Source organism: Salvelinus namaycush, chromosome 35 (genome assembly GCF_016432855.1).
Source record: "Salvelinus namaycush isolate Seneca chromosome 35, SaNama_1.0, whole genome shotgun sequence".
Lineage (NCBI taxonomy): Eukaryota > Metazoa > Chordata > Actinopteri > Salmoniformes > Salmonidae > Salvelinus > Salvelinus namaycush.
The window spans coordinates 33,261,861-33,286,570 of NC_052341.1; the positions used below are offsets into that span (position 1 = coordinate 33,261,861).

Consider the following 24,710-nt stretch of genomic DNA (forward strand, 5'->3'; position numbering starts at 1 on the left):
TCTAGTTTGATTATAATTTGATTATACTCATAATTCACCATTATAAAAAGTACCTTAAAGCAGATTAATTATGATGAATACAGTACATTCAGTTCCCACTCAACCAGTTTCGACTTGGTAACCCCTTTCATGAGAAATATCTTTAATCATCACAATAGCATTATTAGTGTTAACTAAAATCACAAATCAAAAGCACAACACTTACATTATAAAAAGTAATTTATGTGCAAGCTAGATGACATAGAGAGAGACAAGTTATAGGTTACATTCCCATGTCAAATTGTTTGACTTACTAAAATTAACTCTTGTAAAAGAGAGGTATTTAATACACTAGTGCCACTGAAATAAATATGATTCAACAATAATTCATAAAGGGTCGTATCTTAACTTAAGATCCACTCACGTAACTAAGAATCATGCCTAGATTTCTTTGGGAGATTTGTGAAAATGTTGAGTGATGAAACACAAAAATCGAGTTAGGATTCAGCCCAGAAAGTATAAAATACACATTTCAAAATATACAATCTCTGAAGATTAGTCCACAGTAAATGTTTTCTTGACCTGAGCAAATGAACCGCACACTTCCACCCCTCGAGGCCGCTCAAACTCAAACTCTGGACCGCGAAGCCAGTTCCACTGCTTGTTTTCATTGATCCCCTCTAATCAGGGACTGATTTAGACCTGGCACACCAAGTGGTTGCAATTAATTATCAGGTGGAACAGAAAACCAGCAAGCTCCGGACCTCGTAGGGCAAGAGTTGAATACCCCTGCTCTAGACAGTGTGTCTCAACTCGAGTCCTCCAGTACCCCCCAACAGCATACATTTTTGTTGTTGCCCCAGACTAACTCACCTGATTCAACTCATTCAGGGCTTTGATGATTAGTTGACAAGTTGAGTCAGGTGTGCTTGTCCAGGGCCACAACAGAAGTGTGTATTTTTGGGGTATTCGAGTACTGGAGTTGGGAAACACTGCTCTGGACAGCAAATGCATCTTGATAGAAGAACATAAATGTACACAAACAATAGGGAATGATCGTAACTACATTGCAGTGGACAATACAAGTACCAGTAGAAATGCATTAGAAAAATGAACAAAGTCTCTCTTTATCCTTCTCAGGTGATGGAACAGGTGATGCTACACTTTCAGGGAATTCTGGGAACTATTTTCAATTTGACTGTTCACTGTTGACTGTTCAGTGGATCCAAGTAGTTTCCAGACTTTCCTGGAAGTTTCCTTTGTCTTGGGAGTGCATATACGATGGTGATGATAGAAGGTGGGCTTCTCAGGACAGTTCATCCATGCCTTCATCAATTCCCACCACGTATCCTCTGGGTTTCAATACAGACTTGGGTCATTTTTGTCATTTGATTCTCTCAGGCCACCAAATGGCCCCCGTGTGTTTCTTCACCATAGTTCCAGGTTGTTTGTGTTAGCAAACCCCGGGTTCTCTCTGAATTTCCAATAGGTTCCGTTGGTCAGCCACACATCCCTCCCAGAGGAATCCACAGCTTTCCTGAATATGGAAAATGAACAGAAAATGTAAATCACTGAAAGCATACCTTGAAGTTAGGGCTACAAAACTGTATTTTTTTGGTGAAGTATTATCCTCGACATAAGATGACACACTGATTGTTATTGCTTCAGTATCACTGAAGGCTAAAAGAGCAGGGACTTACTTGAAGAAGCGTGGCTTGTGCTCTTGTCCTTTCTTAGCCAGTTGTTTCCTCCGCTCCCTCTGCACGTCCTCCACTTCTTCTTTAAACTTATCACAATCATCCACCCTCCCATTCTCCAGCATCCTGAGGAAAAGTAAAACCTCATAAAACAATGCTCCAGTTCATCGAACCTATCACATCGTATCTACAAGTCAGGCCCTGAATATTTCCTGGTTCAAAAATGTAAGGCCCTATCAATATAAAAACATGATTTGTAAAATTGTTTAATAATGAATCAAGCCCTCCACGGACCATTGAGGCACCACTCACCTCTGGTCAGGGCGAAGGCGCGAGTCTGTGGGGGGCAGAAGAGGCTTCAAGCCTGGGGTGAGCTCGTTCAGCTCCAGTGCGAAGTTGGAAAAGCCGTAATACAGGTAGTAGTCCTTGGGCTGGGGATCTGCACAGTGAAAGAAGCCAATGAGGTGAGCTACAATAATGAGCTGATGTAACCACAGTCTCAAACCATAATGGCTTTAGTTAGCATACCACTAACCACCTTATCATGCTGAAACATGAGGTGATGTCGGTGGATGGATGGCACGACAATGGGCCTCAGGATCACGTCACGGTATCTCTGTGCATTCAAATTTCCATCGATAAAATGCATTGTCTGTAACTTATGCCTGCCCATACCATAACCCCACCGCCACCATGGGGCACTCAGTTCACAACGTGAACCAGCAAACCGCTCGCCCACATGATGCCATACACGCTGTCTGCCTTCTTCCCGGTACAGTTGAAACCGGGATTCATCCCTGAAAAGCACACTTTTCCAGCGTGCCAGTGGCCATCGAAGGTGAGCGTTTGCCCACTGAGGTCGGTTACGACGCCGAACTGCAGTCAGGTCAAGACCCTGATGAGGATGGCGAGCACACAGATGAGCTTCCCTGAGACGGTTTATGACAGTTTGTGCAGAAATTCTTCGGTCGTGAAAAGTCCCAGTTTCATCAGCTGTCGTGGTTACACGTGGTAACAGCTCTGGTGGACATTCCTGCAGTCAGCATTTTAATTGCATGCTCCCTCAAAACTTGAGACATCTGTGGCATTGGGTTGTGTGACAAAACTGCACCTTTAGAATGACCTTTTACAACTTGGTCTTTCTAAATAGGCTTCCTACATACTAAATATTTTTAATCAATGGGCATCGAACATAATGAGTCCAATTTTCTTTTACAGGAGAAATAAAGCCCTTATAGAAGATTTATGTTTTAAACTCTCTGAGTTTTTTCCTTGTGTGGGTGGGATACTCACTTGGCTTCCAGATACACTGCGGAGTGGGAAAAGTGTCACAGAAGATGCCCTCATGCCACAACCCCCCAAACCGGTGGATAACACTCCCAGTCTGGTCCAGCACAGTGCCCTGCACCTCGTTGTTGTTGGTATCCGACCCCCAATAGCGGGACTTGACAAAGGTGATCTTACAGGTGCATGCGTTGCTGTTGAGGTTACGGATGATAACCTCCCCATAGTGCTCCAGGTAGCGCTGCTGGCTGAGGACATTATGGACACAGGTCACTACTTTGTTCCACTCATAGTGGTCCCCGAACCTGAAAGAGTGATTGAAGGTAGAGCATTTCACATTTTCATTTCTAACAGCTTGAGAGAGCAGATAGTAAAGAAATGGCCACCAGGACCAAACAATTACCTTGGGAGAGTGACGTTCACCATCCCTGTTGGCATGATCTCCAGTGACTTTCCCCAGAACTTATTCTTCCACCGCTGGTCTGTTCAGGTGACATAAATATGTTGTGTTCCATGAGGAACATTATTGATAAAAATGTACGATAGTATAGTTACAAAAAAATCTTAAAATGGTTCAGAACAAATGTTAAGACGCTTATCGCTAGCTGACTAGAATAAAGGTTTTGTTCATTTATAATCAAGAAATATAATTTATAATCAAGAAATCTCACCCTGCCACAAGGAGAAGTTATCTGAGTCTGCGTGACATGCAGAGATGGGGGGATGGTGGCAAACCTAATGAAAGACACGAATGGTTTAGTCTGAATCTGACAGAACTAGTCGGACCTGGTCACTCGTCATTTCTGCTGAGGGATGTCAGAGAAGGTTCAGTCCTCCTACCTGCTCACTGATGTAGCGGAAGCCCTTGTCCTCTCTCAGACATTCATAGGTCTCCCCCAGGAGTGGATTAAAGGGCTTGTAGCGGTTGCGGTAGTGAGCCGTAGCATAACCAGAGATGGCAAAGGCACCAATGTAGACCTGCACAAGAACAGAGAAAGACCTTCAGTCTTCTAATCTAACATACTGCAGCTGTTGTTACGTGGTTTCGTTTCAATCCTGAGGCTCAATGTATACTGTATTCTAGCATATACCTTTGACAGAATGGAAAATCTTTATCATAGTTTATTGATGTGAAAAAATGCTGCTACTTTGAGCACTTTCCCATTCAGTGTCTTTAAGATGTATCTAAAAGCCGTACATCCTTTGCGTTACCAAATATTGAAGAAACATACATTAATGTATATTTTTATTTACCATCCTCTGGTAGGGGTCCTGTGTGTTGTTGGCAGTGTCCAGCAGCTCTGAGTACTCCAGCTCCTCACACAGTCTTTGTATCAGGTTGATGGGCTCGTTGAGAGCTGCAGGCATGGAGACACGGGACAGGTCCTTGCCTATATTGTTGTAGAGGATCTGCATCAGGCCCACATGGGCATTCTCTGGGCAGTGGGCAGGCAGAGTGGTACGGCGGCCGGTGTTCTTGGGCACGACGCTGTTGGGAGCCTTAGAGATGCTGGCACGGTACTCACGAGTGGCCGAAGCTGTGGGGAAAATGTATAAATGTTTCAATACATTGAAAAACAACATTTTTTTATTTTTTTTATTTTTACCCCCTTTTTCTCCACAACTTCGTGATTACGATCCTGTCTCATCTCTGCAACTCCCCAATGGGATCGGGAGAGGCGAAGGTCTAGTCATGCGTCCCCCGAAACATGACTCACCAAGCCGCGCTTCTTTACACCCGCTCGCTTAACCCGGAAGCCAGCTGCACCAATGTGTCGGAGGAAATACCGTTCAACTGACGACATAAGTCAGCCTGCAGGCGTCCGGCCCACCACAAGGAGACGCTAGATCGCGATGAGCAAAGTAAAGCCCCCCTGGCCAAACCCTCCCCTAACCCGGACGACACTGTGCCAATTGTACACCTCCCTATGGGACTCCTGGTCATGGATCGAACCCCAGGCTGTAGTGACGCCGCAACACTGAAAAACTACTTCTAATTGACTGGTTACAGTGCGTGTGCGTGTGCGTGTGTGTGTGTGTGTGTGCGTGTGCGTGTGCGTGTGTGTGTGTGTGTGTTCACGGTCACCATGGCCCTCCTCAGGTTCAGAGTTGCTGGTGGTCCTGTCGCTCAGACCAGACTCGTCAGACTCAGAGGAGCTCCCATTCAGGACGTCGTCACTCGCATCAAAATACTCTGCTGCAGAGTCTGTCACTGAGGGCATGCGGCGGGACTGGTTCCCAGATGCAGTCTAAAGAGAGGGGAAGAGTGACGAACAATAGACACCATGATAAAGACCGCAAAACAGACAGAATCGGCAAGGAAAAGCACTCATAGGTCTATTGTAAACCAAACCTCTCTCCATGAAGGTGTGTACCCTCACCTCAGCCAGTGTGGTTGATTGGTGGTAAGTGTCCTGCAGTCTCTGACGCTCCTGGGCCAAGGCCTCATGCACAGACTTGAGGGACGTGTGCACTGATGGGGACAGGAAAATCAAGATATACACATTTAGCATCAGTAGTAATAACACCTGAAGGCAAAGTGTGTGTGTGTGTGTGTGTGTGTGTGTGTGTGTGTGTGTGTGTGTGTGTGTGTGTGTGTGTGTGTGTGTGTGTGTGTGTGTGTGTGTGTGTGTGTGTGTGTGTGTGTGTGTGTGTGTGTGTGTGTGTGTGTGTGTGTATTTGGCTCTGACCTCTTTGGGACAAAGTACAGATGTCCTGCTGGATCTTCTTGCCTTCAGCGGAGGTGTTGGTGGGAGGGGACAGCTGGGAGCAGACGTAGTCTGGGATGGAGGGTACATAGTCTGGGAGGGAGGGGACAGACGCACCCAGTTGGGAAGAGCTGTTCAGGTGACTGGAGGACAGCTACAAAATTGAGGAATGGTGAAGAATGAAAAAGTAGAACAAACAGAATAACCATTTTCTACAGTATTTGTCAGTCACTGATTCCCCACATTACAGAGATGTTAAATATGTTTAAATGTAGATGGAAAATGAAGGAGAGCTGTGTACAAGCCATGCAATATAACTACTATGGAAGGCTAAAAGCTAGCGTCAAGTTCTAGGAGCATGTATGTCCTACAAGGTTTTAGCCAAAACAAATGTCTTATTTCTCAAACTTTTATCACAACTACAACTTGCAAACTTCCATCTGATAGCAGTGTTTACTGTAAATCGTTGCTTTACTCTGTCCCTAAAGTTACATCTGATTTGATGTTACTTTCCATTGTAAACAAATATACCCCTTTGTCTATATTTGACTGTCTGGACAACATGGAAGAGCTAAATTAGGACTAGTTGTTCCATGCTTTGGCAGTCTGCCTAGTGTCATAGTCGGGACTCACCGATTTTGTAATCCCACGAAAAGGCTTTGGATTAAAAAGAAGCCTAAAAGTTATCAGGGGATTGGGTTGGCTAATACATAAAAGCAACATATTATATTCATAACAGATTGGTTAGTGGTACACAATCACCTTTAGGAATTTCAGGATTTGGGGGATTTAAAAATATCTGCACATTAGTACCAAATCCATTGGAAAATTCACTGGAACAATATCCATAAATCAAAACTAAAAAGGTGAGTCGAAAATGTTCCTAAATCACCTTCACATTTAATCTAAGAACCACAGCTAAAACCAAATGCTTGAAATGTTACAAACCTGTCTTACCATTCCGAGGGCCTCCACTCTTGACATTGTGCGTGAGTGACCCCATATCTTGCCAGACCTGGACTTCTTGGGTTTCTCAAGGGAAAGATTCTTGGTGGAATTAAAAAACAGACTCAGCTTAAATCACTGAGCAGGCATCCCATTGTGCACAGACATGAATTCAACGTGAAATCAACCCAAAGTTTCACTCTGTCATCTGTCATTGGATTTAGTAAAGTTGGGTGAAAAAAATATGAAATTCCCTTTTCAACGTCATCACGTTGAATGTTTTGGTTGAAATGGCATGGAAACATCGTTGATTCAACCAGTTTTTGCCCAGTGGTATAAGCCAGTTGCCTCATTACATTACTAAATTCAAGCATGTCTCACACCCTTGTCCTGCAACTCACTGGTATGCCCATGTTCCAAAGTCACCCCTAGCCCCTGGAAAAATGTGTAGACATGAAACATCTGGATAAGTGTTGATATTTGATCCTAGCCTATAAGACGTCTGGGGTGGAACCATTACCACATTGCTAAACCTATCCTAGGAAGTTGTGGTTTGGCACCGGGCCGTAGTGGTGTTGCTTCATCTCACCTGCATGCTGATGATGCGCTGCAGCTCTCCATTGGTGAAGGCTTGCTGCCCCCCCTCCAGTGACTGCAGCCTCTGGACCAGCCGGTTCAGCTCAGACAGGTCCAACTGACAACGGTTCAGCTCTGCAAAAACAATACAGATGCTGTTAGGCCAGGTCCGAGAACAATTCTACTGGGGAGTTAAGACCTGGACCAAAACACTTGTATCTCCTAACTGTGGTCGTCCGTGAAGTACCATTCAGGAGAATTAGGAGCTAGAGATATTGTTTGCATGAGTACAAAAAAATCCTATATTTATACATTTGGCAGAATGGTGTCGAAGGAGATGGCTGCCGTTTTACGATCCCATAACCAATCGTGCTATTGTGGATGTTTTTTTGCGTTATTTGTAACTTATTTTGTACATAATGTTTCCGCCACCATGTCTTATGACCGAAAAGAGCTTCTAGACATCAGGACAGCGATTACTCACCCCGTACTGGAGGAATACTTTTTCTTCAATAAGTCGGACGGGAAGGGTTTACTTCAGACGCCCGACAAGGCCCTCTTCCCCGTCATTCGCAGGAGAAAGAGACGGAGGTATCGGGGACGAAGGTCCGGGTGCCTTGTAAAGGATCCGTTGCCGAGAGGGTAATCTACCTTTATCATCAGTCCTATTAGCCAACGTACAATCAATTGATAATAAAATAGATGAACTACGATCACGTATATCCTACCAACGGGACATTAAAAACTGTAATATCTTAAGTTTCACCGAGTCATGGCTGAACAACGACATGAATAACATACAGCTGGCGGGTTTTAAGCTTTTTCGGCCGGATAAAACAGTGGCCTCTGGTAAGACAAGGGGTGGTGGTCTATGTATATTTGTAAACAACAGCTGGTGTACGAAATCTAAGGAAGTCTCAAGGTTTTGCTTGCCTGAGGTAGAGTATCTCATGATAAGCTGTAGACCACACTATTTACCAAGAGAGTTCACATCTGTATTTATTGTAGCTGTCTATGTACCACTACAAATCGATGCTGGCACTAAGACCGCACTCAATGAGCTGTATTTGGCCATAAGCAAACAGGAAAATGCTAATCCAAAGGCTGCGCTCCTAGTGGCCGAGGATTTTAATGCAGGGAAACTCAAATCCGTTCTACCTATTTTCTACCAACATGTTAAATGTGCAACCAGAGGGAAAAAAACTCTAGACCACCTTTACTCCACACACAGAGATGCATACAAAGCTCTCCCTCGCTCTCCATCTGGTAAATCTGACCATAAATCTATCCTCCTGATTCCTGCTTACAAGCAAAAACTAAAGCAGGAAGCACCAGTGACTCGGTCAATAAGAAAGTGGTTAGATGAAGCAGATGCTAAGCTACAGGACTGTTTTGCTAGTACAGACTGGAATATGTTCCGGGATTCTTCCGATGGCATTGAGGAGTACACCACATCAGTCACTGGCTTCATCAATAAGTGCATCGATGATGTCGTCCCCACAGTGACCGTATGGACATACCCCAACCAGAAGCCATGGATTACAGTCAACATCCACACTGAGCTAAAGGGTAGAGCTGCCGCTTTCAAGGAGCAGGACTCTAACCCGGAAGCTTATAAGAAATCCCACTATGCCCTCCGACAAACCATCAAACAGGCAAAGCGTCAATACAGGGCTAAGATTGAATCGTACTACACCGGCTCCAACGCTTGTGGGATGTGGAAGGGCTTGCAAACTATTACAGACTACAAATGGAAGGACAGCCGCGAGCTGCCCAGTGACACAAGCCTACCAGACGTGCTAAATCACTTCTATGCTCGCCTCGAGGCAAGTAACACTAAAGCATGCATGAGAGCATCAGCTGTTCTGGACGACTGTGTGATGCGAGTCAGACCTTTAAACAGGTCAACATTCACAAGGCCACAGGGCCAGACGGATTACCAGGACGTGTACTTTATGCATTTGCTGACCAACTGGCAAGTGTCTTCACTGACATTTTCAATATGTCCCTGATTGAGTCTGTAATACCAACATGTTTCAAGCAGATCACCACAGTTCCTGTGCCCAAGAACACAAAGGTAACCTGCCTTAATGACTACCGACCCGTAGCACTCACCTCTGTAGCAATGACGTGCTTTTAAAGGCTGTCATGGCTCACATCAACACTATTATCCCAGAAACCCTAGACCCACTCCAATTTGCATACCACCCCAACAGATCCACAGATGATGCAATTTCTTTCCCACCTGGACAAAAGGAACACCTATGTGAGAATGCTATTCATTGACTACAGCTTAGCGTTCAACACCATAGTGCACTCAAAGCTCATCATTAAGCTAAGGACCTTGGGACTAAACACCTCCCTCTGCAACTGAATCCTGTACTTCCTGACGGGCCGCCCCAGGTGGTAAGGGTAGGCAACAACACATGTGCAACACTGATCCTCAATACTGGGCCCCTTAGTGGTGCGTGCTCAGTCCCCTTCTGTACACCCTGTTCACTCATGACTGCATGGCCAGGCACAACTCCAACACCATTATCAAGTTTGCCGATGGTAGGCCTGATCACCAACATCAATAAGACAACCTATAGGGAGGATGTCAGAGACCTGTCCGTGTGGTGCCAGGACAACATCCTCTCCCGCAACGTGATCAAGACAAAGGAGATGATTGTGTACTACAGGAAAAGGAGGACCGAGCACACCCCATTCTCATCGATGTGCTGCAGTGGTTGAGAGCTTAAAGCAGATTGAGAGCTTAAAGTTCCTTGGTGTCCACATCACCAACAAACTATCATGGTCCAAACACACTAAGACAGTTGTGAAGAGGGCACGACAAAGCCTATTTCCCCTCAGGAGACTGAAAAGATTTGGCATGGGTCCTCAGATCCTCAAAAGGTTCTACAGCTGCGCCATCGAGAGCGTCCTGACTGGTTGCATCACTGCCTGGTATGGCAACTGCTCGGCCTCCGACCGCAAGGTACTACAGAGGGTAGTGCGTATGGCCCAGTACATCACTGGGGCCAAGTTTCCTGCCATCCAGGACCTCTATACCAGGCAGTGTCAGAGGAAGGCCCAAGCGGTACCGGAGTGCCAAGTCTATGTCCAAAAGACTTCTTAACAGCTTCTACCCCCAAGCCATAAGACTCGTGAACAGCTAATCAAAGGACTACCCAGACCCCTCTTTTACGCTGCTGCTACTCTCTGTTTATTATCTATCATGTACATATTACCTCAATTACCTCGACTAACCGGTGCTCCCACACATTGACTCTGTACCGGTACCCTCTGTATATAGCCTCACTATTGTTATTTTACTCCTTCTGTTTAATGATTTGTTACATTTATTTTCTATTTTTTACTTAACACTTTTTTTCTTAAAACTTCTTAAAGCATTGTTGGTTAAGGGCTTGTAAATAAGCATTTCACTGTAAGGTCTACACTTGTTGTATTTGGCGCATGTGACAAATACCATTTTTAAAAATATATTTGAAAGCCCTAACAAAAATTTTTAAAATATATATTTTACCATTATTTAACTAGGCAAGTCAGTTAAAAACTCTACAGGATCGGTGTCCCCCCTGCGGGACGGTTGAGCTAACGTGCGCTAATGTGATTAGCATGACGTTGTAAGTAACAAGAACATTTCCCAGGACAAAGACATATCTGATATGGTTAGAAAGCTTAAATTCTTGTTAAAAACAAATTCTTATTTACAATGACGGCCTACACCGGCAAAACCTGGACGACACTGGGCCAATTGTGCGCCGCCCTATGGGACTCCCAATCACGGCCGATTGTGATACAGTCTGGATTTGAACCAGGGTGTCTGTAGTGACACCTCAAGCACTGAGATGCAGTGCCTTAGACCGCTGCGCTACTCGGGAGCCCTGAGTGTATATAACTATAACATATTGGGTGTACTTTGTATATAAGATAAGAGTGCAGTACCTTCAGCACAGCTGTCTGGGTCATGAGTCTGTTGTAACCAGGCTGACACCTTCCCATTCACCCCAGGGTTGACCGAGGGAAACTCTGACAGTGTTGGTGCAGCTATCTCACCCATGTAAGAGCCTGTAGTGCTTTGGTAGTGTTGGTAGGAAGACTGGTATACGGACGAGAGAGAGACACAGACAGACAGACAGACAGACAGACAGACAGACAGACAGACAGACAGACAGACAGACAGACAGACAGACAGACAGACAGACAGACAGACAGACAGACAGAGACAGAGAATCAAGAGAATCAAGAGAATCAAGAGAATCAATACAAAACTATGAACCACCATCACTGCCAACAGAGACTGGATCTCTACAAAGAGAATTTACCACGTCCTGCATGCCGTTCCGCTGTGCTAGTCCAGCCACACTGGTGCCCTGGGACAAGGCCTGGAGGAAGCCATTGTGCACTTGAGCAGCCTCGTTCTTCTTGAACATGCGATGGGCACTCAGCTTGGTCACCCAGATGTAGAACAGGTCATGACTCTTGGCCTAGGAGACGAAAGAACAGGAAGAGTGGCATCAAGTTCATTTGAATTACTACAGGCATCTAAAAGTAATCCCAAAAAGATAATCCAACTCAACTGTTCTTCAAATTAACCTTGTGTAACAGTATAACTTTAAACCGTCCCCTCGCCCCGACACGGGCGAGAACCAGGGACCTTCTGCACACATCAACAACTGACACCCACGAAGCATCGTTACCCATCGCTCCACAAAAGCCGCAGCCCTTGCAGAGCAAGGGGCAACACTACTAATAGGTTTCAGAGCAAGTGACGTAACTGATTGAAACGCTAGTAGCGCGTACCCGCTAACTAGCTAGCCATTTCACATCCGTTACACTTGGACAATACTCAACTTAGTTTATTAAGTTATTTAATCATAATGTACACTGCCGTTCAAAAGTTGGGGGTCACTGAGAAATGTCCTTGTTTTTGAAAGAAAAGCACACTTTTTGTCCGTTAAAATAACATAGAATTGATCAGAAACACAGTGTAGACATTGTTAATGTTGTAAATGACTATTGTAGCTGAAGAAGTCAGATTTCTTTATGGAATATCTGCATAGGCGTACAGAGGCCCATTATCAGCAACCATCACTCCTGTGTTCCAGACGCGTCACAAGTCCTCAACTGGCAGCTTCATTAAATAGTACCAGCAAAACACCAGTCTCAACGTCAACAGTGAAGAGGCGAATCTGGGATGTTGGCCTTCTTTTTTATTTTATTTTTATTTTATTTATCCGTTATTTTACCAGGTAAGTTGACTGAGAACACGTTCTCATTTGCAGCAACGAGCTGGGGAATAGTTACAGGGGAGAGGAGGGGGATGAATGAGCCAATTGTAAACTGGGGATTATTAGGTGACCGTGATGGTTGAGGGCCAGATTGGGAATTTAGCCAGGACACCGGGGTTAACACCCCTACTCTTACGACAAGTGCCATGGGATCTTTAATGACCTCAGAGAGTCAGGACACCCGTTTAACGTCCCATCCGAAAGACGGCACCCTACACAGAGCAGTGTCCCCAATCACTGCCCTGGGGCATTGGGATCTTTGTTTTTTTAGACCAGAGGAAAGAGTGCCTCCTACTTGCCCTCCAACACCACTTCCAGCAGCATCTGGTCTCCCATCCAGGGACTGACCAGGACCAACCCTGCTTAGCTTCAGAAGCAAAATCTTCTATGCAGAGTTGCAAAGAAAAAGCCATATCTCAGACTGGCCAACAAAAAATTAAGATGGGCAAAAGAACACAGACACTGGACAGAGGAACTCTGCCTAGGCCAGCATCCCGGAGTCGCCTCTTCACTGTTGACGTTGAGACTGGTGTTTTGCTGGTACTATTTAATGAAGCTGCTAATTGAGGACTTGTGAGGCGTCTGTTTCTCAAACTAAACACTATAATGTACTTATCCTCTTGCTCAGGGCCTCCCACTCCTCTTTCTATTCTGGTTAGGGCCAGTGTGCGCTGTTCTGTGAAGGGAGTAGTATACAGCGTTGTACGAGATCTTCAGTTTCTTGGCAATTTCTCGCATGGAATAGCCTTCATTTCTCAGAACTAGAATAAACTGATGAGTTTCAGAAGAAAGTTATTTGTTTCTGGCCATTTTGAGCCTGTAATCGAACCAACAAATGCTGATGCTCCAGATAATCAACTAGTCTAAAGAAGGACAGTTTTATTGCTTCTTTAATCAGAACAACAGTTTCAGCTGTGCTAACATAATTGCAAAAGGGTTTTCTAATGATCAATTAGCCTTTTAAAATGATAAACTTGGATTAGCAAACACAACGTGTTTGGTTGCTGATAATGGGCCTATGTACACCTATGTAGATATTCCGTAAAAAAATCTCCCGTTTCCAGCTACAATAGTCATTTACAACATTAACAATGTCTACACTGTATTTCTGATCAATTTTATGTTATTTTAATGGACAAAAAAAAAAAAAAATGATTTTCTTTAAAAAACAAGGACATCACTAAGTGACCCCAAACTTTTGAATGGTAGTGTATGTAGCATAGTCAACAAGCTAAAATAAGGTAAAAGGGACGGGGCATACCTTCATGTGATATAGAATGTCTCCTGCATCCAAATTGATACGATTGGATTTCTTGTTGATTGACATGACTGCAAGGCTGACATCTAATGAACCATGGAGCTTTCCCCTTGTGATCTTTAAAGTAAAAAATAAGTGCTTTCCATTATTAATGGGGAGATTTTCATAATTGAACTAAAATATATAATTAAGGGAATGTGCACTTACATCTTGTTGGGTTTTGGAATATCGCAAGATCCCTGTTTCCAACACAAAGTACCTCTGAAAGTAGGATAAACACATGAATTAAGGCCAAAATGAACTAATTTCCAAAATAGTGATGAATGGACAGTTTGCTGACCTTGTGCCAGCCTTTCAGGGGCCATTTTCTCCTCTTGAGGAGGTATCCTTCACAGATGCCTGGGATGGTCAGGTCCGGGGGGTTGTCACCTGACGTCACGTCCACCTGAAGGTCGTCCATCACCTCCCAATCTTTAATGTTCTGAGGGTGAGACAACACCATACCAGACACATCAACAACCATCTAGAGACAGTCCTGTTGTTTGTGAAATGTTAACATCCAGTTTGAAGTTTTGTTTGGATATTTGATATTTAAACAAGTGCAGGATGGGCCTAAAACTCCTAGAATTTTATTCATTCTGTCAGTGACTGTAAATGTGTTGATTGTTTATTGAATTTGTTGATGTTTTGTCATTGTGACTCTCTCTTGGCGGAAGAGACATACTCACCCGGGAGTGACGGGAGGAGGCAGTGCTACTGCTCCGAGAGTGGGTGGGCTTGTTGCAGGTGGGAGGGGTCTTCTCCAGGCCACTCATCAGCGATTGGCTGCGGTTGAGCGTGGCCCCGTAAGGATTTTGAAATGATTCCATTTTTGAAATTATGTCAGGCTTCCCTCCCTTGTGTTATTGGTAGATTTTTCCAGTGAGACTGTCCTGCTACAAACTCCCTGTCATCTCAGGAGGGTATGGGTCTGAGAAAGAAAGTAAACACATGAAACGTGAGCAATAATCAAACAACCTTTACAGGGGGAAAAAACGATGACTTATGAGGACAACACAGACACTGACACTGGAAGGTTTTGAAATAGTTGTCATTCAAGATGATCTCAATGGCATCTCAACAGAGCTGCATTCTTGGCCGGAAAAGAAAAAGAACACTAAAATCCTATGCACCCTTACCCCAGAGGTGTCCAACACTCCCGAACACTGACACGAATCTGTCAAACAAACTAAACTTCGGAGAACTTGAGGGGACTCACTCTAATCTGGTTCCCAGAGAGATGCTTCACGTGAACGCATAGCCTAGGCTTACCTGGATCGTACTGGATCTAGCTTGTTCACCTCGGGAATGACTGAATTCTGTCAGGAAACAAATACTCTCTCACTAAAGACAAATCTAGGCAGTGCTATAATTCTGCAATAGTAGCCAGCCTCACCTCAACTTCTGGGGTAGACCAAATGGGTGTGGAAATGGACTTGTGTGTAGCTTTTGTTGAGTAAGTTGCACATTATGAATTGTTAACTGGACAATTGTTTGCTGCAATGATGTGAATAAGAGGCTGAAGAGACTCTTCGCCATGTTTGATTCACAAATCTCTTGTCTGAGGTCGTTGCATGAAGATATGAGGCCTGTATTCATAACTTGTCAGCAGGTGTTATTTCTAAAATACTAAAACCACATCTAGGTATTGGCAAATGGTTTCAATGGGGGCTTGTGACAGAACCTGAGATCCCTCTCAGCCTTGAACTACAGGTATTTGTGCCACTGAGCTATTTAAGATCAATGTCAGATTTCCCATCTAGTGTAATAACCATTTCCATTTCAATATACAGTAAAGGAAGAGCCATGATATCAGAGGCCATTGCCTGTAGGCTGGTAAGAATTGTGCTCACTTCCTCCCAACAGGCTGGGAATCTGAGAACAGGATTAGTAACCTTCCTTCTAATTGGCTTAGCCAAGTCTTTTTTTAAGCAATACCCCACCTGCACATGCAATAATGACATCACAAGGCAGAGAACACTGAAGCTGGTGGTGACAACAAAACAAAGTTTGAGGCCTATGTATGGGAGTGCTAGGACTATGCTAAAGTTACACATCTACAGCCATCAAAAACACAACAGATGATGTGTATTAGGCTGTGAGGCTGTGTGTCCATGTGCACCCATGCAGGCTTGGCTTGGATTGGTGTTACATGTGATGGTTGAGGACAGAGGTAGGGATGGGTGCCTCTCTGATCTCAGTCAGGAAAGCATGTGGCAGGAACAGGATAATGAGATTTGTTGCTAGCCAAGCTTCAATCTTGCTTACTCAACACAGAAAAATACACAATTACAGTGCATGCTCATGCTCTGTGTATTGCCTTGCAAGGCATTTTTAAGCGGGCAATTTATCCATTGGATTATGAATACTATGTGGAGATGTTGAATGCTAGGTGATGTTTATGGTTTACATTTGATCACACCAGCTATCTATACGTTCAAGGGACCACTTCCAACTAACTGAATCTATTTATTTTATTTTGACAGGGAGTCAATGAAGGATGAAGGATATGTCAGTCAAAACAGCCAAATAGGCCTACACGATCTAAACGTGAATCGATTCACAATTGCAAATATACACATGTCCTGACGTATTTCGCACCCATAGTAACCTTACTATAAGGTTATTATAGTAAACAAAAAAATTTACGAAAACTAATCATGAAAAAACTATTTAGCAAACTGAAATAAAATAATTAACAAACCCGTTTTAAAAACTAAAACTATACTGAAACTATTATCTTTGACTCCAAAACTAACTAAAATAAAGTTAAAATCATGAATTATGTTCGTATACTACATGGACACACCTGGCCTGCACAGCTGTGTAAGGGAAAACTGGAATATAACATTGCGGATAAAGTTTGGAATGACAATTTCATGTGTACCACATCTAAAGAGCTGCATCACTATACTGAGAGCTTTGCCGTCTCTAAAAGGACGATTCACTGTTGGGGTAAGTTTCTCAAAAACAAGTAAAATCTCAAAAATGGTGGCTGGACCCTTCTATAACATGCCATTTACATAAACAAAAATAGAGATTTGGTTGTAAAAAAATACAACTTCTCCTTTAGGCCTTTTAATGCTTGTTGTTGTTACGGAAATGTACCCACTAATACGATTTACTTTGTGCATCTACGTCATCTCGCTGAGTCTACCTTTATAACTAACCAAACCTATGACCTGACCCATCACCTTATGCATTACTGCCCCACAGTGGCAAGAAGTTAAATCCCTAAAAATACAAAAACGATAGGCCCATAACGGAGTGGCTGCGGTTCCGGATTTTCAGGAACCCGAATTGCTGTTGCTAAAAATACGGAGATTTCTACGCAAGCGGGAACCACTAGTCTACCTCCTTTCAGCTGCTGCTCAGTGCTGTCACTCTGAGTTCACAGATAGAACAAGGAGCCAGCTGTTTCACCGTATGTATACATCTGTATGGAGTGAGGTGGCACTGGGCCGACATGCTGATGATTTTCTCACCAAAGAAAAGTCAGATCTCAATAAAGTTTTCTATTCCCAAAACTATTATATGTTGCAAACAGAGCACACTAAGTTTTGTAGACGTAACCCTTTGCCAAAATGTTGTTTTACAAGGAGTGCAAGGGTGAATTTAGTTATTGTATACGTGCACTTCACAGAGAAGGCGTTCCCTAACAGAAATATGCAAATACATGCTAGAACACGCCAATAGGATCTCGCTAGCTCATGCTTGGCTCTGCCCACCTCCTCGCTTATTCTGCTCACTATGCTTAATTTACTCCCATTGAAAACGACACAGATGAACTATCTTGGGTTGGTTATAAATATCTTTGGTGACTCCGCTGCCGCTTGAACACAAATCAGTTCGAACAAACTTCCCACTGGGCACAAACTGGTGGAATCAACGTTGTTTCAACGTCATTTGCCAACGTATTGTGGTGTGGACTCTACATGGAAATACATTGTACCTTCAAAGGGGAATTAAGAACTATTCTACCGCGCTGATATACGGTGTGCGTTATTTAAGCAATAAGGCCCGAGGGTTGTGGTATATGGCCAATATACCCCCTTATTGCTTAATTCTAAACTGCTTCAGCCCTGAATGCTGATTTGCTGACCGTGGTATACAGTACATTCAGAAAGTACTCAGACCCCTTCACTTTTTCCACATTTTGTTACGTTACAGCCTTATTCTAAAATCGATTAAATAAAAAATAAGCCTCAATCTATACACGATACCCCATAATGACAATGCGAAAACAGTTTTTTTTACATCTTTGCAAATGTATAAAAATAAAAAACGGAATTACATTATTTACATAAGTATTCAGACTGTTTGCTATGAGACTCTTCCTAGAGCTGGCCGCCCGGCCGAACTGAGCAATCGGGAGAGAATGGCCTTGGTCAGAGAGGTGACAAAGAACCCGATGGTCACTCTGACAGAGCTCCAGAGTTCCTAAGTGGAGATATGAGAACCTTACAGGATAACCATATCTCCATTTTTATATATAGAAATCTGCAACATTTTGAAAAACCTGTTTTTGCTTTCATTATGGAGTATTTTGTGTAGATTGATGACAAGTTTTTTTTATACATTTTAGAACAAGTCTGTAACATAACAAAATGTGGAAAAAGTCAATGGGTCTGAATACTTTTCGAATGCACTGTATATATTTTTTATTTATATATTTTTTTATTCCGATTTTTCAGGGGGTGCTGCAGCTACTTCCTGCGGCTGTTCCCAGACAGGCAGTTAATAGCGATTTAATGTTCTTTTTTCATTATCATTGCAAACATTGGCTAAACAGGAGGCAAACTGCTGGCTATATGGCGGCATAACTATAAAGATGACATAATCACACAAAACGCTTATTGTTTTGCCCCATTGCAATGTATAGACTGCGTCTTGCTTGTGCCAGCTATGGCAATATCCCTTACAACAGCCTTCATATATTTTTGGGGAACATTGTTAAAAAATATGAGGCAAATATAGGCTACATCATCATATCAATCAAATTGGTTGAGTGTTCAGAAGAGGGTGAGTAGAGAAACGTGAATTTGTGTGTAAAATAATAAATGCCCAGAACGTGACTCAGATCCTTAGATTTAAGAAATAAGTTTCCAGAAGGGGGGGACGGGGGGCGAAAACTCTGTGTTCAGAGCCCCAGCCAACACATGAATGGCTCCTAGCCTCCATCGCATAGGCTACTTTCTGTCCCTACTAAAACTAAAACTGACATTTAATAATATAAAAAAGAAAATGAAATGTTTTTATAAAACTTTAAGTAAATAAAAACTAGCAAAGTGAATCGAAAAACTAACTGAAACTTAACTGAATTTAAAATAAAAATCTTAAAACGAATAGAAATAAAAACAAATATAAAAACACCAAACGAGGCCTCCCGAGTGGCGCAGTGGTCTAAGGCACTGCATCGCAGTACTAGCTGTGCCACTAAAGATTATGGGTTAGAGTCCAGGCTCTGTCGCAGCCGGCCGCGACCGGGAGACCCATGGGTCAGCGCACAATTGGCCCAGCGTCGTCTGAGTTAGGGGAGGGTTTGGCCGGCAGGGATGACCTTCTCCCATCGCGCACTAGCGACTCCTGTGGCGGGCAGGACGCAGTGCACGCTGACACGGTTGCCAGGTATACAGTGTTTCCTCCGACACATTGGTGCCGGCTGGCTTCCGGGTTAAGTGGGCATTGTGTCAAGAAGCAGTGCGGCTTGGTTGGGTTGTGTTTCGGAGGACGCGCGGCTCTCGACCTTCGCCTCTCCCAAGTCCGTACGGGAGTTGCAAAGATGAGACAAGACTGTAACTACCAATTGGATACAACGAAAATTGGGGAGAAAAAGGGGTCAAATAAAAAAATATAACACAAAACTATAATAACCTTGATACACACTATGAAAGTCGAACATTCCGACTGAAGCACGTTTGCTCACAATCAGTTGGAAGTGCTTGTGTCTAAATGCAAATTAAAAGTCCTGCATATCACCTGTTCTGTGAGGTGTGACCGCTTATAGCTCTATGGGTGTTGTGAGGGACAGCTCTGGTGGGCTAGTCGTTGGAGCGTATAGGAGAAGACTTTTTTTTTTTACTCCTAGTGAGTCGAGTGAAGATAATAGCACAGAGAGTGAGAATGAGTGGGTTACAGTGGCAAAGAAGAAGGGAAACAAGAGAAGTCAAGTTGTGATGGAAACTAGGAAACCCCTAGACTCATGTTTTATCCAAGTGAGGGTGTTGGATCAATGCTACCTGGGAAATCCATTTAATGTCTCGAGGAAAATCGGGTATGTGTTGGAGGAAAGTGTGGAGTTGGTGAGAGTCACAAGTGTGTCTGCGGAGCACCCTCAAAAAGATATCGGAGTGGAAATGTTTCCTGTATGGATCTTCGAAGCAGGGCGCATATCAAGGAGGCAGAAGCTATAACTGAAGACATAGATGGAGTGGTTGGTGCATGTCGACTGACCCGTATGGTGGATGGAGAAAATAAATTAACTTCATCCATACTACTGTTCTTTGATGAAGAGTCTCCCCCTATTCATATAAAGTTAGGATTCATGAAATACCATGTAAGAGCTTTTGTGCACAAGCCCCTTCAGTGTCATTAGCGCAAAATATTTGGCCATGTGTCAAGTGTGTGCAGAAGGGAAGAGTATCATATGCCAGATGAAGTGAAATTCTGCAACTGTGGAGGCGAACATGGACCCAAATTCCTGGAGGGTGAAGGAGACCGAGGTGGCAAGAGCAAGGTGTGTTCATTGTGTCTCCTATCTGGAGGAGGTGAGAAGAATGGAAGGAACGAGTGGTGGGAAAGAAACAATGATAGTAGAGCCACCACGAAGAGTGAAGGTTTCTCATCAATCGAGGGATAGTGAAATGCTACATGTTAAAAAGGTGGACTTTGTATTATTTTACTTCAATGGTCATAAACTGTACAGCACAAGCGGAGAAGAGTCAGAGAAAATTGGAATCATTGTGAATGCAGCTGAACGTTTCTTGGGTCTTTGTGATTTCACAGCTGAGGCCTTGCAAGAAATCCAGTCGGTGAATGTTTTGCCCTCACAAGCCCCTTATTTTTATTTTTTTAAATTAAATGGGGGGGATGGAATGTGATTGAATAAGTGAGATGGGTTTTGTTTGTTGACTTGTCTATTTTATATTTTGGATGATGCCGTTTATCTCCCTTTCCCCAATGGATTTTTAATTATACCCTGTCCAGCTGGTGGCAGTAATACACCATTAATTTTGGATGCCAACAGCACTGACAACCGGTAAAGAAAGAGAAATATTCTGGCTTGTAAGAAACATTTACACGATTTTGCACTCCAGTGTTTCAGGCTGTATGTAACCAATTAATTGTGTTTTACAGCCCGATTAATCAGACAGGTTGGTGATTTGTCTCGTCCATTGAAATACGGTTGTGTAAGAATCGTGTCAAAAAGGTGTATAGTAATTTGACCTTTTATATTATAATTTCTCAGTGTAAAGTTCCAAAGGTTTACTAAACCGTATCGCAAACCCTTGGGACTTTTGTACACATTGGCAGAAACTGTATTTGCTCTGGCGTTGCTCCCAATTGTACTGGGTTGCAAAAGAACAGTCTGCGGGAAGCCAGAAGTTAAATAAAATTCCATTTCAACTTACTGTGCCTGGTGGGCAGAACGATTACTCCTTAAAACAGAGTGAATTTGAGACAAAATATCTCAAGGAAATTATTATTAAACAGATTTTCCAAACGCGAGTCTGTTGTAGACCCACTTTCTCTGCTTACCTCATGTCAACAAAAAAAGTCCCCCACAAGGCCGTCAAATGAAAGGCACTCATTCAATATAATTTTTGGGGGACTAAAATAAAACTGGTCAGTTTGTCACTTTCAACAGGGCCAAGTACAGAGAGATCCTTGATGAAAACCTGCTCCAGAGAGCTCAGGACCTCAGACTGGTGTGACGGTTCACCTTCCAACAGGACAATGACCCTAAGCACACATCCAGACAACGCAGGGGTGGCATCGGTACAAGTCTCTGAATGTCATTGAGTGGCCCAGCCAGAGCCCGGACTTGAACCCGATCCAACATCTCTGGAGTTGTTGGATCGGCCCCGTCGATGAGAATGGGGGAGTGCTCAGTCCACCTTTTCCTGTAGTCCACAATCATCTCTGTAACCAAGACTAAGGAGATGATTGTGTACTACAGGAAAAGGAGGACCGAGCACGCCCCCATTCTCGTCGACAGTGCTGTAGTGGAACAGGTTGAGAGCTTCAAGTTCCTTGGTGTCCACATCAACAACAAACTAGAATGGTCCAAACACACCAAGACAGTCATAAAGAGGGCACGACAAAGCCTATTCCCCCTCAGGAAACTAAAAAGACTTGGCATGGGTCCTGAGATCCTGAAAAGGTTCTACAGCTGCAACATCGAGAGCATCCTGACTGGTTGCATCACTGCCTGGTACGGCAATTGGTCGGCCTCTGACCGCAAGGCACTACAGAGGGTAGTGCGTACGGCCCAGTACATCACTGGGGCTAAGCTGCCTGACATCCAGGACCTCTACACCAGGCGATGTCAGAGGAAGGCCCTAAAAATTGTCAAAGACCCCAGCCACCCCAGTCATAGACTGTTCTCTCTACTACCGCATGGCAAGCGGTACCGGAGTGCCAAGTCTAGGACAAAAAGGTTTCTGAACAGTTTTTACCCCCAAGCCATAAGACTCCTGAACAGGTAATCAAATGGCTACCCGGACTATTTACATTGTGTGCCCCCCCACCCCCCCAACCCCTCTTTTTACGCTACTGCTACTCTCTGTTTATCATATATGCATAGTCACTTTAACTATACCTTCATGTACATACTACCTCAATTGAGCCGACCAACCAGTGCTCCCGCACATTGGCTAACCGGGCTATCTGCATTGTGTCCCGCCACCCGCCACCCGCCAACCCCTCTTTTACGCTACTGCTACTCTCTGTTCATATATGCATAGTCACTTTAACCATATCTACATGTACATACTACCTCAATCAGCCTGACTAACCACTTTTTTATTTTTTTACCTACCTATTGTTCACCTAACACCTTTTTTGCACTATTGGTTAGAGCCTGTAAGTAAGCATTTCCCTGTAAGGTCTACACCTGTTGTATTCGACGCACGTGACAAATAAACTTTGATTTGAAATAGCTGTGCAGCGACACTTCCCATCCAACCTGACAGAGTTTGAGAGGACCTGCAGAGAAGAATGAGAGAAACTCCCCAAATACTGGTGTCCCAAGCTTGTAGCATCATACCCAAGGAGACTTGATGCTGTAATCGCTGCCAAATGTGTTTCAACAAAGTACTGAGTAAAGGGTCTGAATACTTATGTAAATGTGATATTTCCTCGGGGAGGGTTAAATAAATTTGCTAAAATAAAAAAATAAAAAAATATGTTTTTGCTCGGATTATGGGTTATTGTGTGTAGATTGATGAGGGGAAAAAACAATTTAGTCCATTTTAGAATAAGGCTGTAACGTAACAAAATGTGGAAAATGTCAAGGGGTCTGAATACCTAACGCACTATATAGGTTCGAACCTAGGTTTTGCCTTTTGAATTAGAAAAATTGTATTTAAACAAATGTTTTACTTCTTCCAATGACTTGCCAAACCTCGGTCTGTTCTGTCGAGTCTGCTTTGCGACGAGTTCCTGGAAGTATCGCGATGTTGTGCCTCTGGGATTGAAAACTCTGATGCCACTGTCTGACAATTGTGTGAGTGTACCACAGGATGAAGGGGGTGATCAAACAAGTGAGTAAATGTGCTATGTGGTTAAATAATACAAACTACTTGTTATTCTCAAGAAAGCACTATGCAAAAAGGCATAACCTTGGGCCTCATCACAAGGGTTAAATAGGGGCAAGGAGGCCCTTATCTAAAGCCCATTATGAATTATTGTCACACACAACTTGACTCATGGTCTGAACTGAACAAAGCCATTTTAAGCATGGCACAAGTTTAAAATGTGTGATTTTTTTGTTCAACCATCATCTATTGATTAAACATCTCATTCATAGCCATAAGATCCTAGTCTGATTAATGATGTGCTTAATAAAGTGTTAAAACAAATGTATTCTATAATAGCCAAATCTATAATTATCTGATATTATTGCAATATTTATGTCCAATCGCAACATTTTGAAATGGGTCAACCCAATAAATACTGTAGCTTGTTTTGGTTATGTGGTTGTTTGTTTAGTTGGCTAAAGTGGACATGTTGAAATTGCAATTCATATACAATTCTTGGAATTCCCTTTCCTGAAAAGTCCTCTCGTCAAACTACACATTCCATAAATGCAAATATCAGTCTGTGTGCTTACCTGAAGTTCATGTGTGACCACTCTCATCACGGTAATAATGTTTTCTTCAAATGTCCAACAAACTTTGTGATTTCCCATTTGTTTGTCAAATCACAGAGCCTCACCATATCGTTGAACAATGGCTTTCTCAACAAATATGCGGGAAAAACAAGAAATGCCTTCAAAAAGTGTTGTAGAAACTGCCAATGACGGCTTCCCTGTCCTCACGCAATGAGCAAAATGCGCATCCCCCAAATCCATGGAGAGCTGTGCCACTGCGCATTGTGGCCAGGGCATTATCCGCATTAGCCTAAGGAATTAGATGTGCTTATGGGGTGTTGCTAGACATGTAGACCTGACAATTTACGGCGCACCTAGGCTTGTCTGACCCTATATCTCCATTGGATAACTGCATGTTTACAAGAAATTTAAATCAAGTCTCTTCAATGTTGTTCTGCAGCACAGAATACACATGACAGACTGACATGATGTAAAAAGCTATTTTCTATAGTTAAATAAGAAATTCAAGAGGGCTATTTGAACAGGATACTTCATGTGCTTTAGCACACACACATTCAATGAATACGCAACCCTGTGGGTTAGTAGGGCTTGCCCTGT

At 43.3% G+C, this 24,710-nt stretch overlaps 1 protein-coding gene across 2 annotated transcripts; it reads right to left on the bottom strand.

Moving 5' to 3' along the window:
• Positions 1 to 201: 201 nt before the first annotated feature.
• On the bottom strand, positions 202 to 24,310 carry LOC120029962 (oxysterol-binding protein-related protein 7-like). 2 transcript variants are annotated; one of them, XM_038975272.1, is made up of 20 exons: positions 24,114 to 24,310; positions 14,470 to 14,711; positions 14,082 to 14,222; positions 13,949 to 14,002; positions 13,745 to 13,858; positions 11,518 to 11,679; positions 11,138 to 11,291; positions 7,203 to 7,324; positions 6,626 to 6,715; positions 5,651 to 5,822; positions 5,342 to 5,433; positions 5,047 to 5,209; positions 4,215 to 4,498; positions 3,801 to 3,938; positions 3,632 to 3,695; positions 3,364 to 3,442; positions 2,970 to 3,265; positions 1,989 to 2,115; positions 1,680 to 1,802; positions 202 to 1,516 (listed from the first exon to the last, which is right to left on the bottom strand). In XM_038975272.1, the coding sequence occupies exons 2-20, from the start codon at positions 14,608 to 14,610 to the stop codon at positions 1,408 to 1,410; spliced, it is 2,625 nt and encodes an 874-aa protein (XP_038831200.1). In that variant the 5' UTR covers positions 14,611 to 14,711; positions 24,114 to 24,310; the 3' UTR covers positions 202 to 1,407. The 2 variants fall into 2 exon arrangements, with proteins under 2 accessions (XP_038831200.1, XP_038831199.1); XM_038975271.1 differs by having other exon boundaries at positions 6,617 to 6,715.
• Between the last annotated feature and the right edge of the window lie 400 nt (positions 24,311 to 24,710).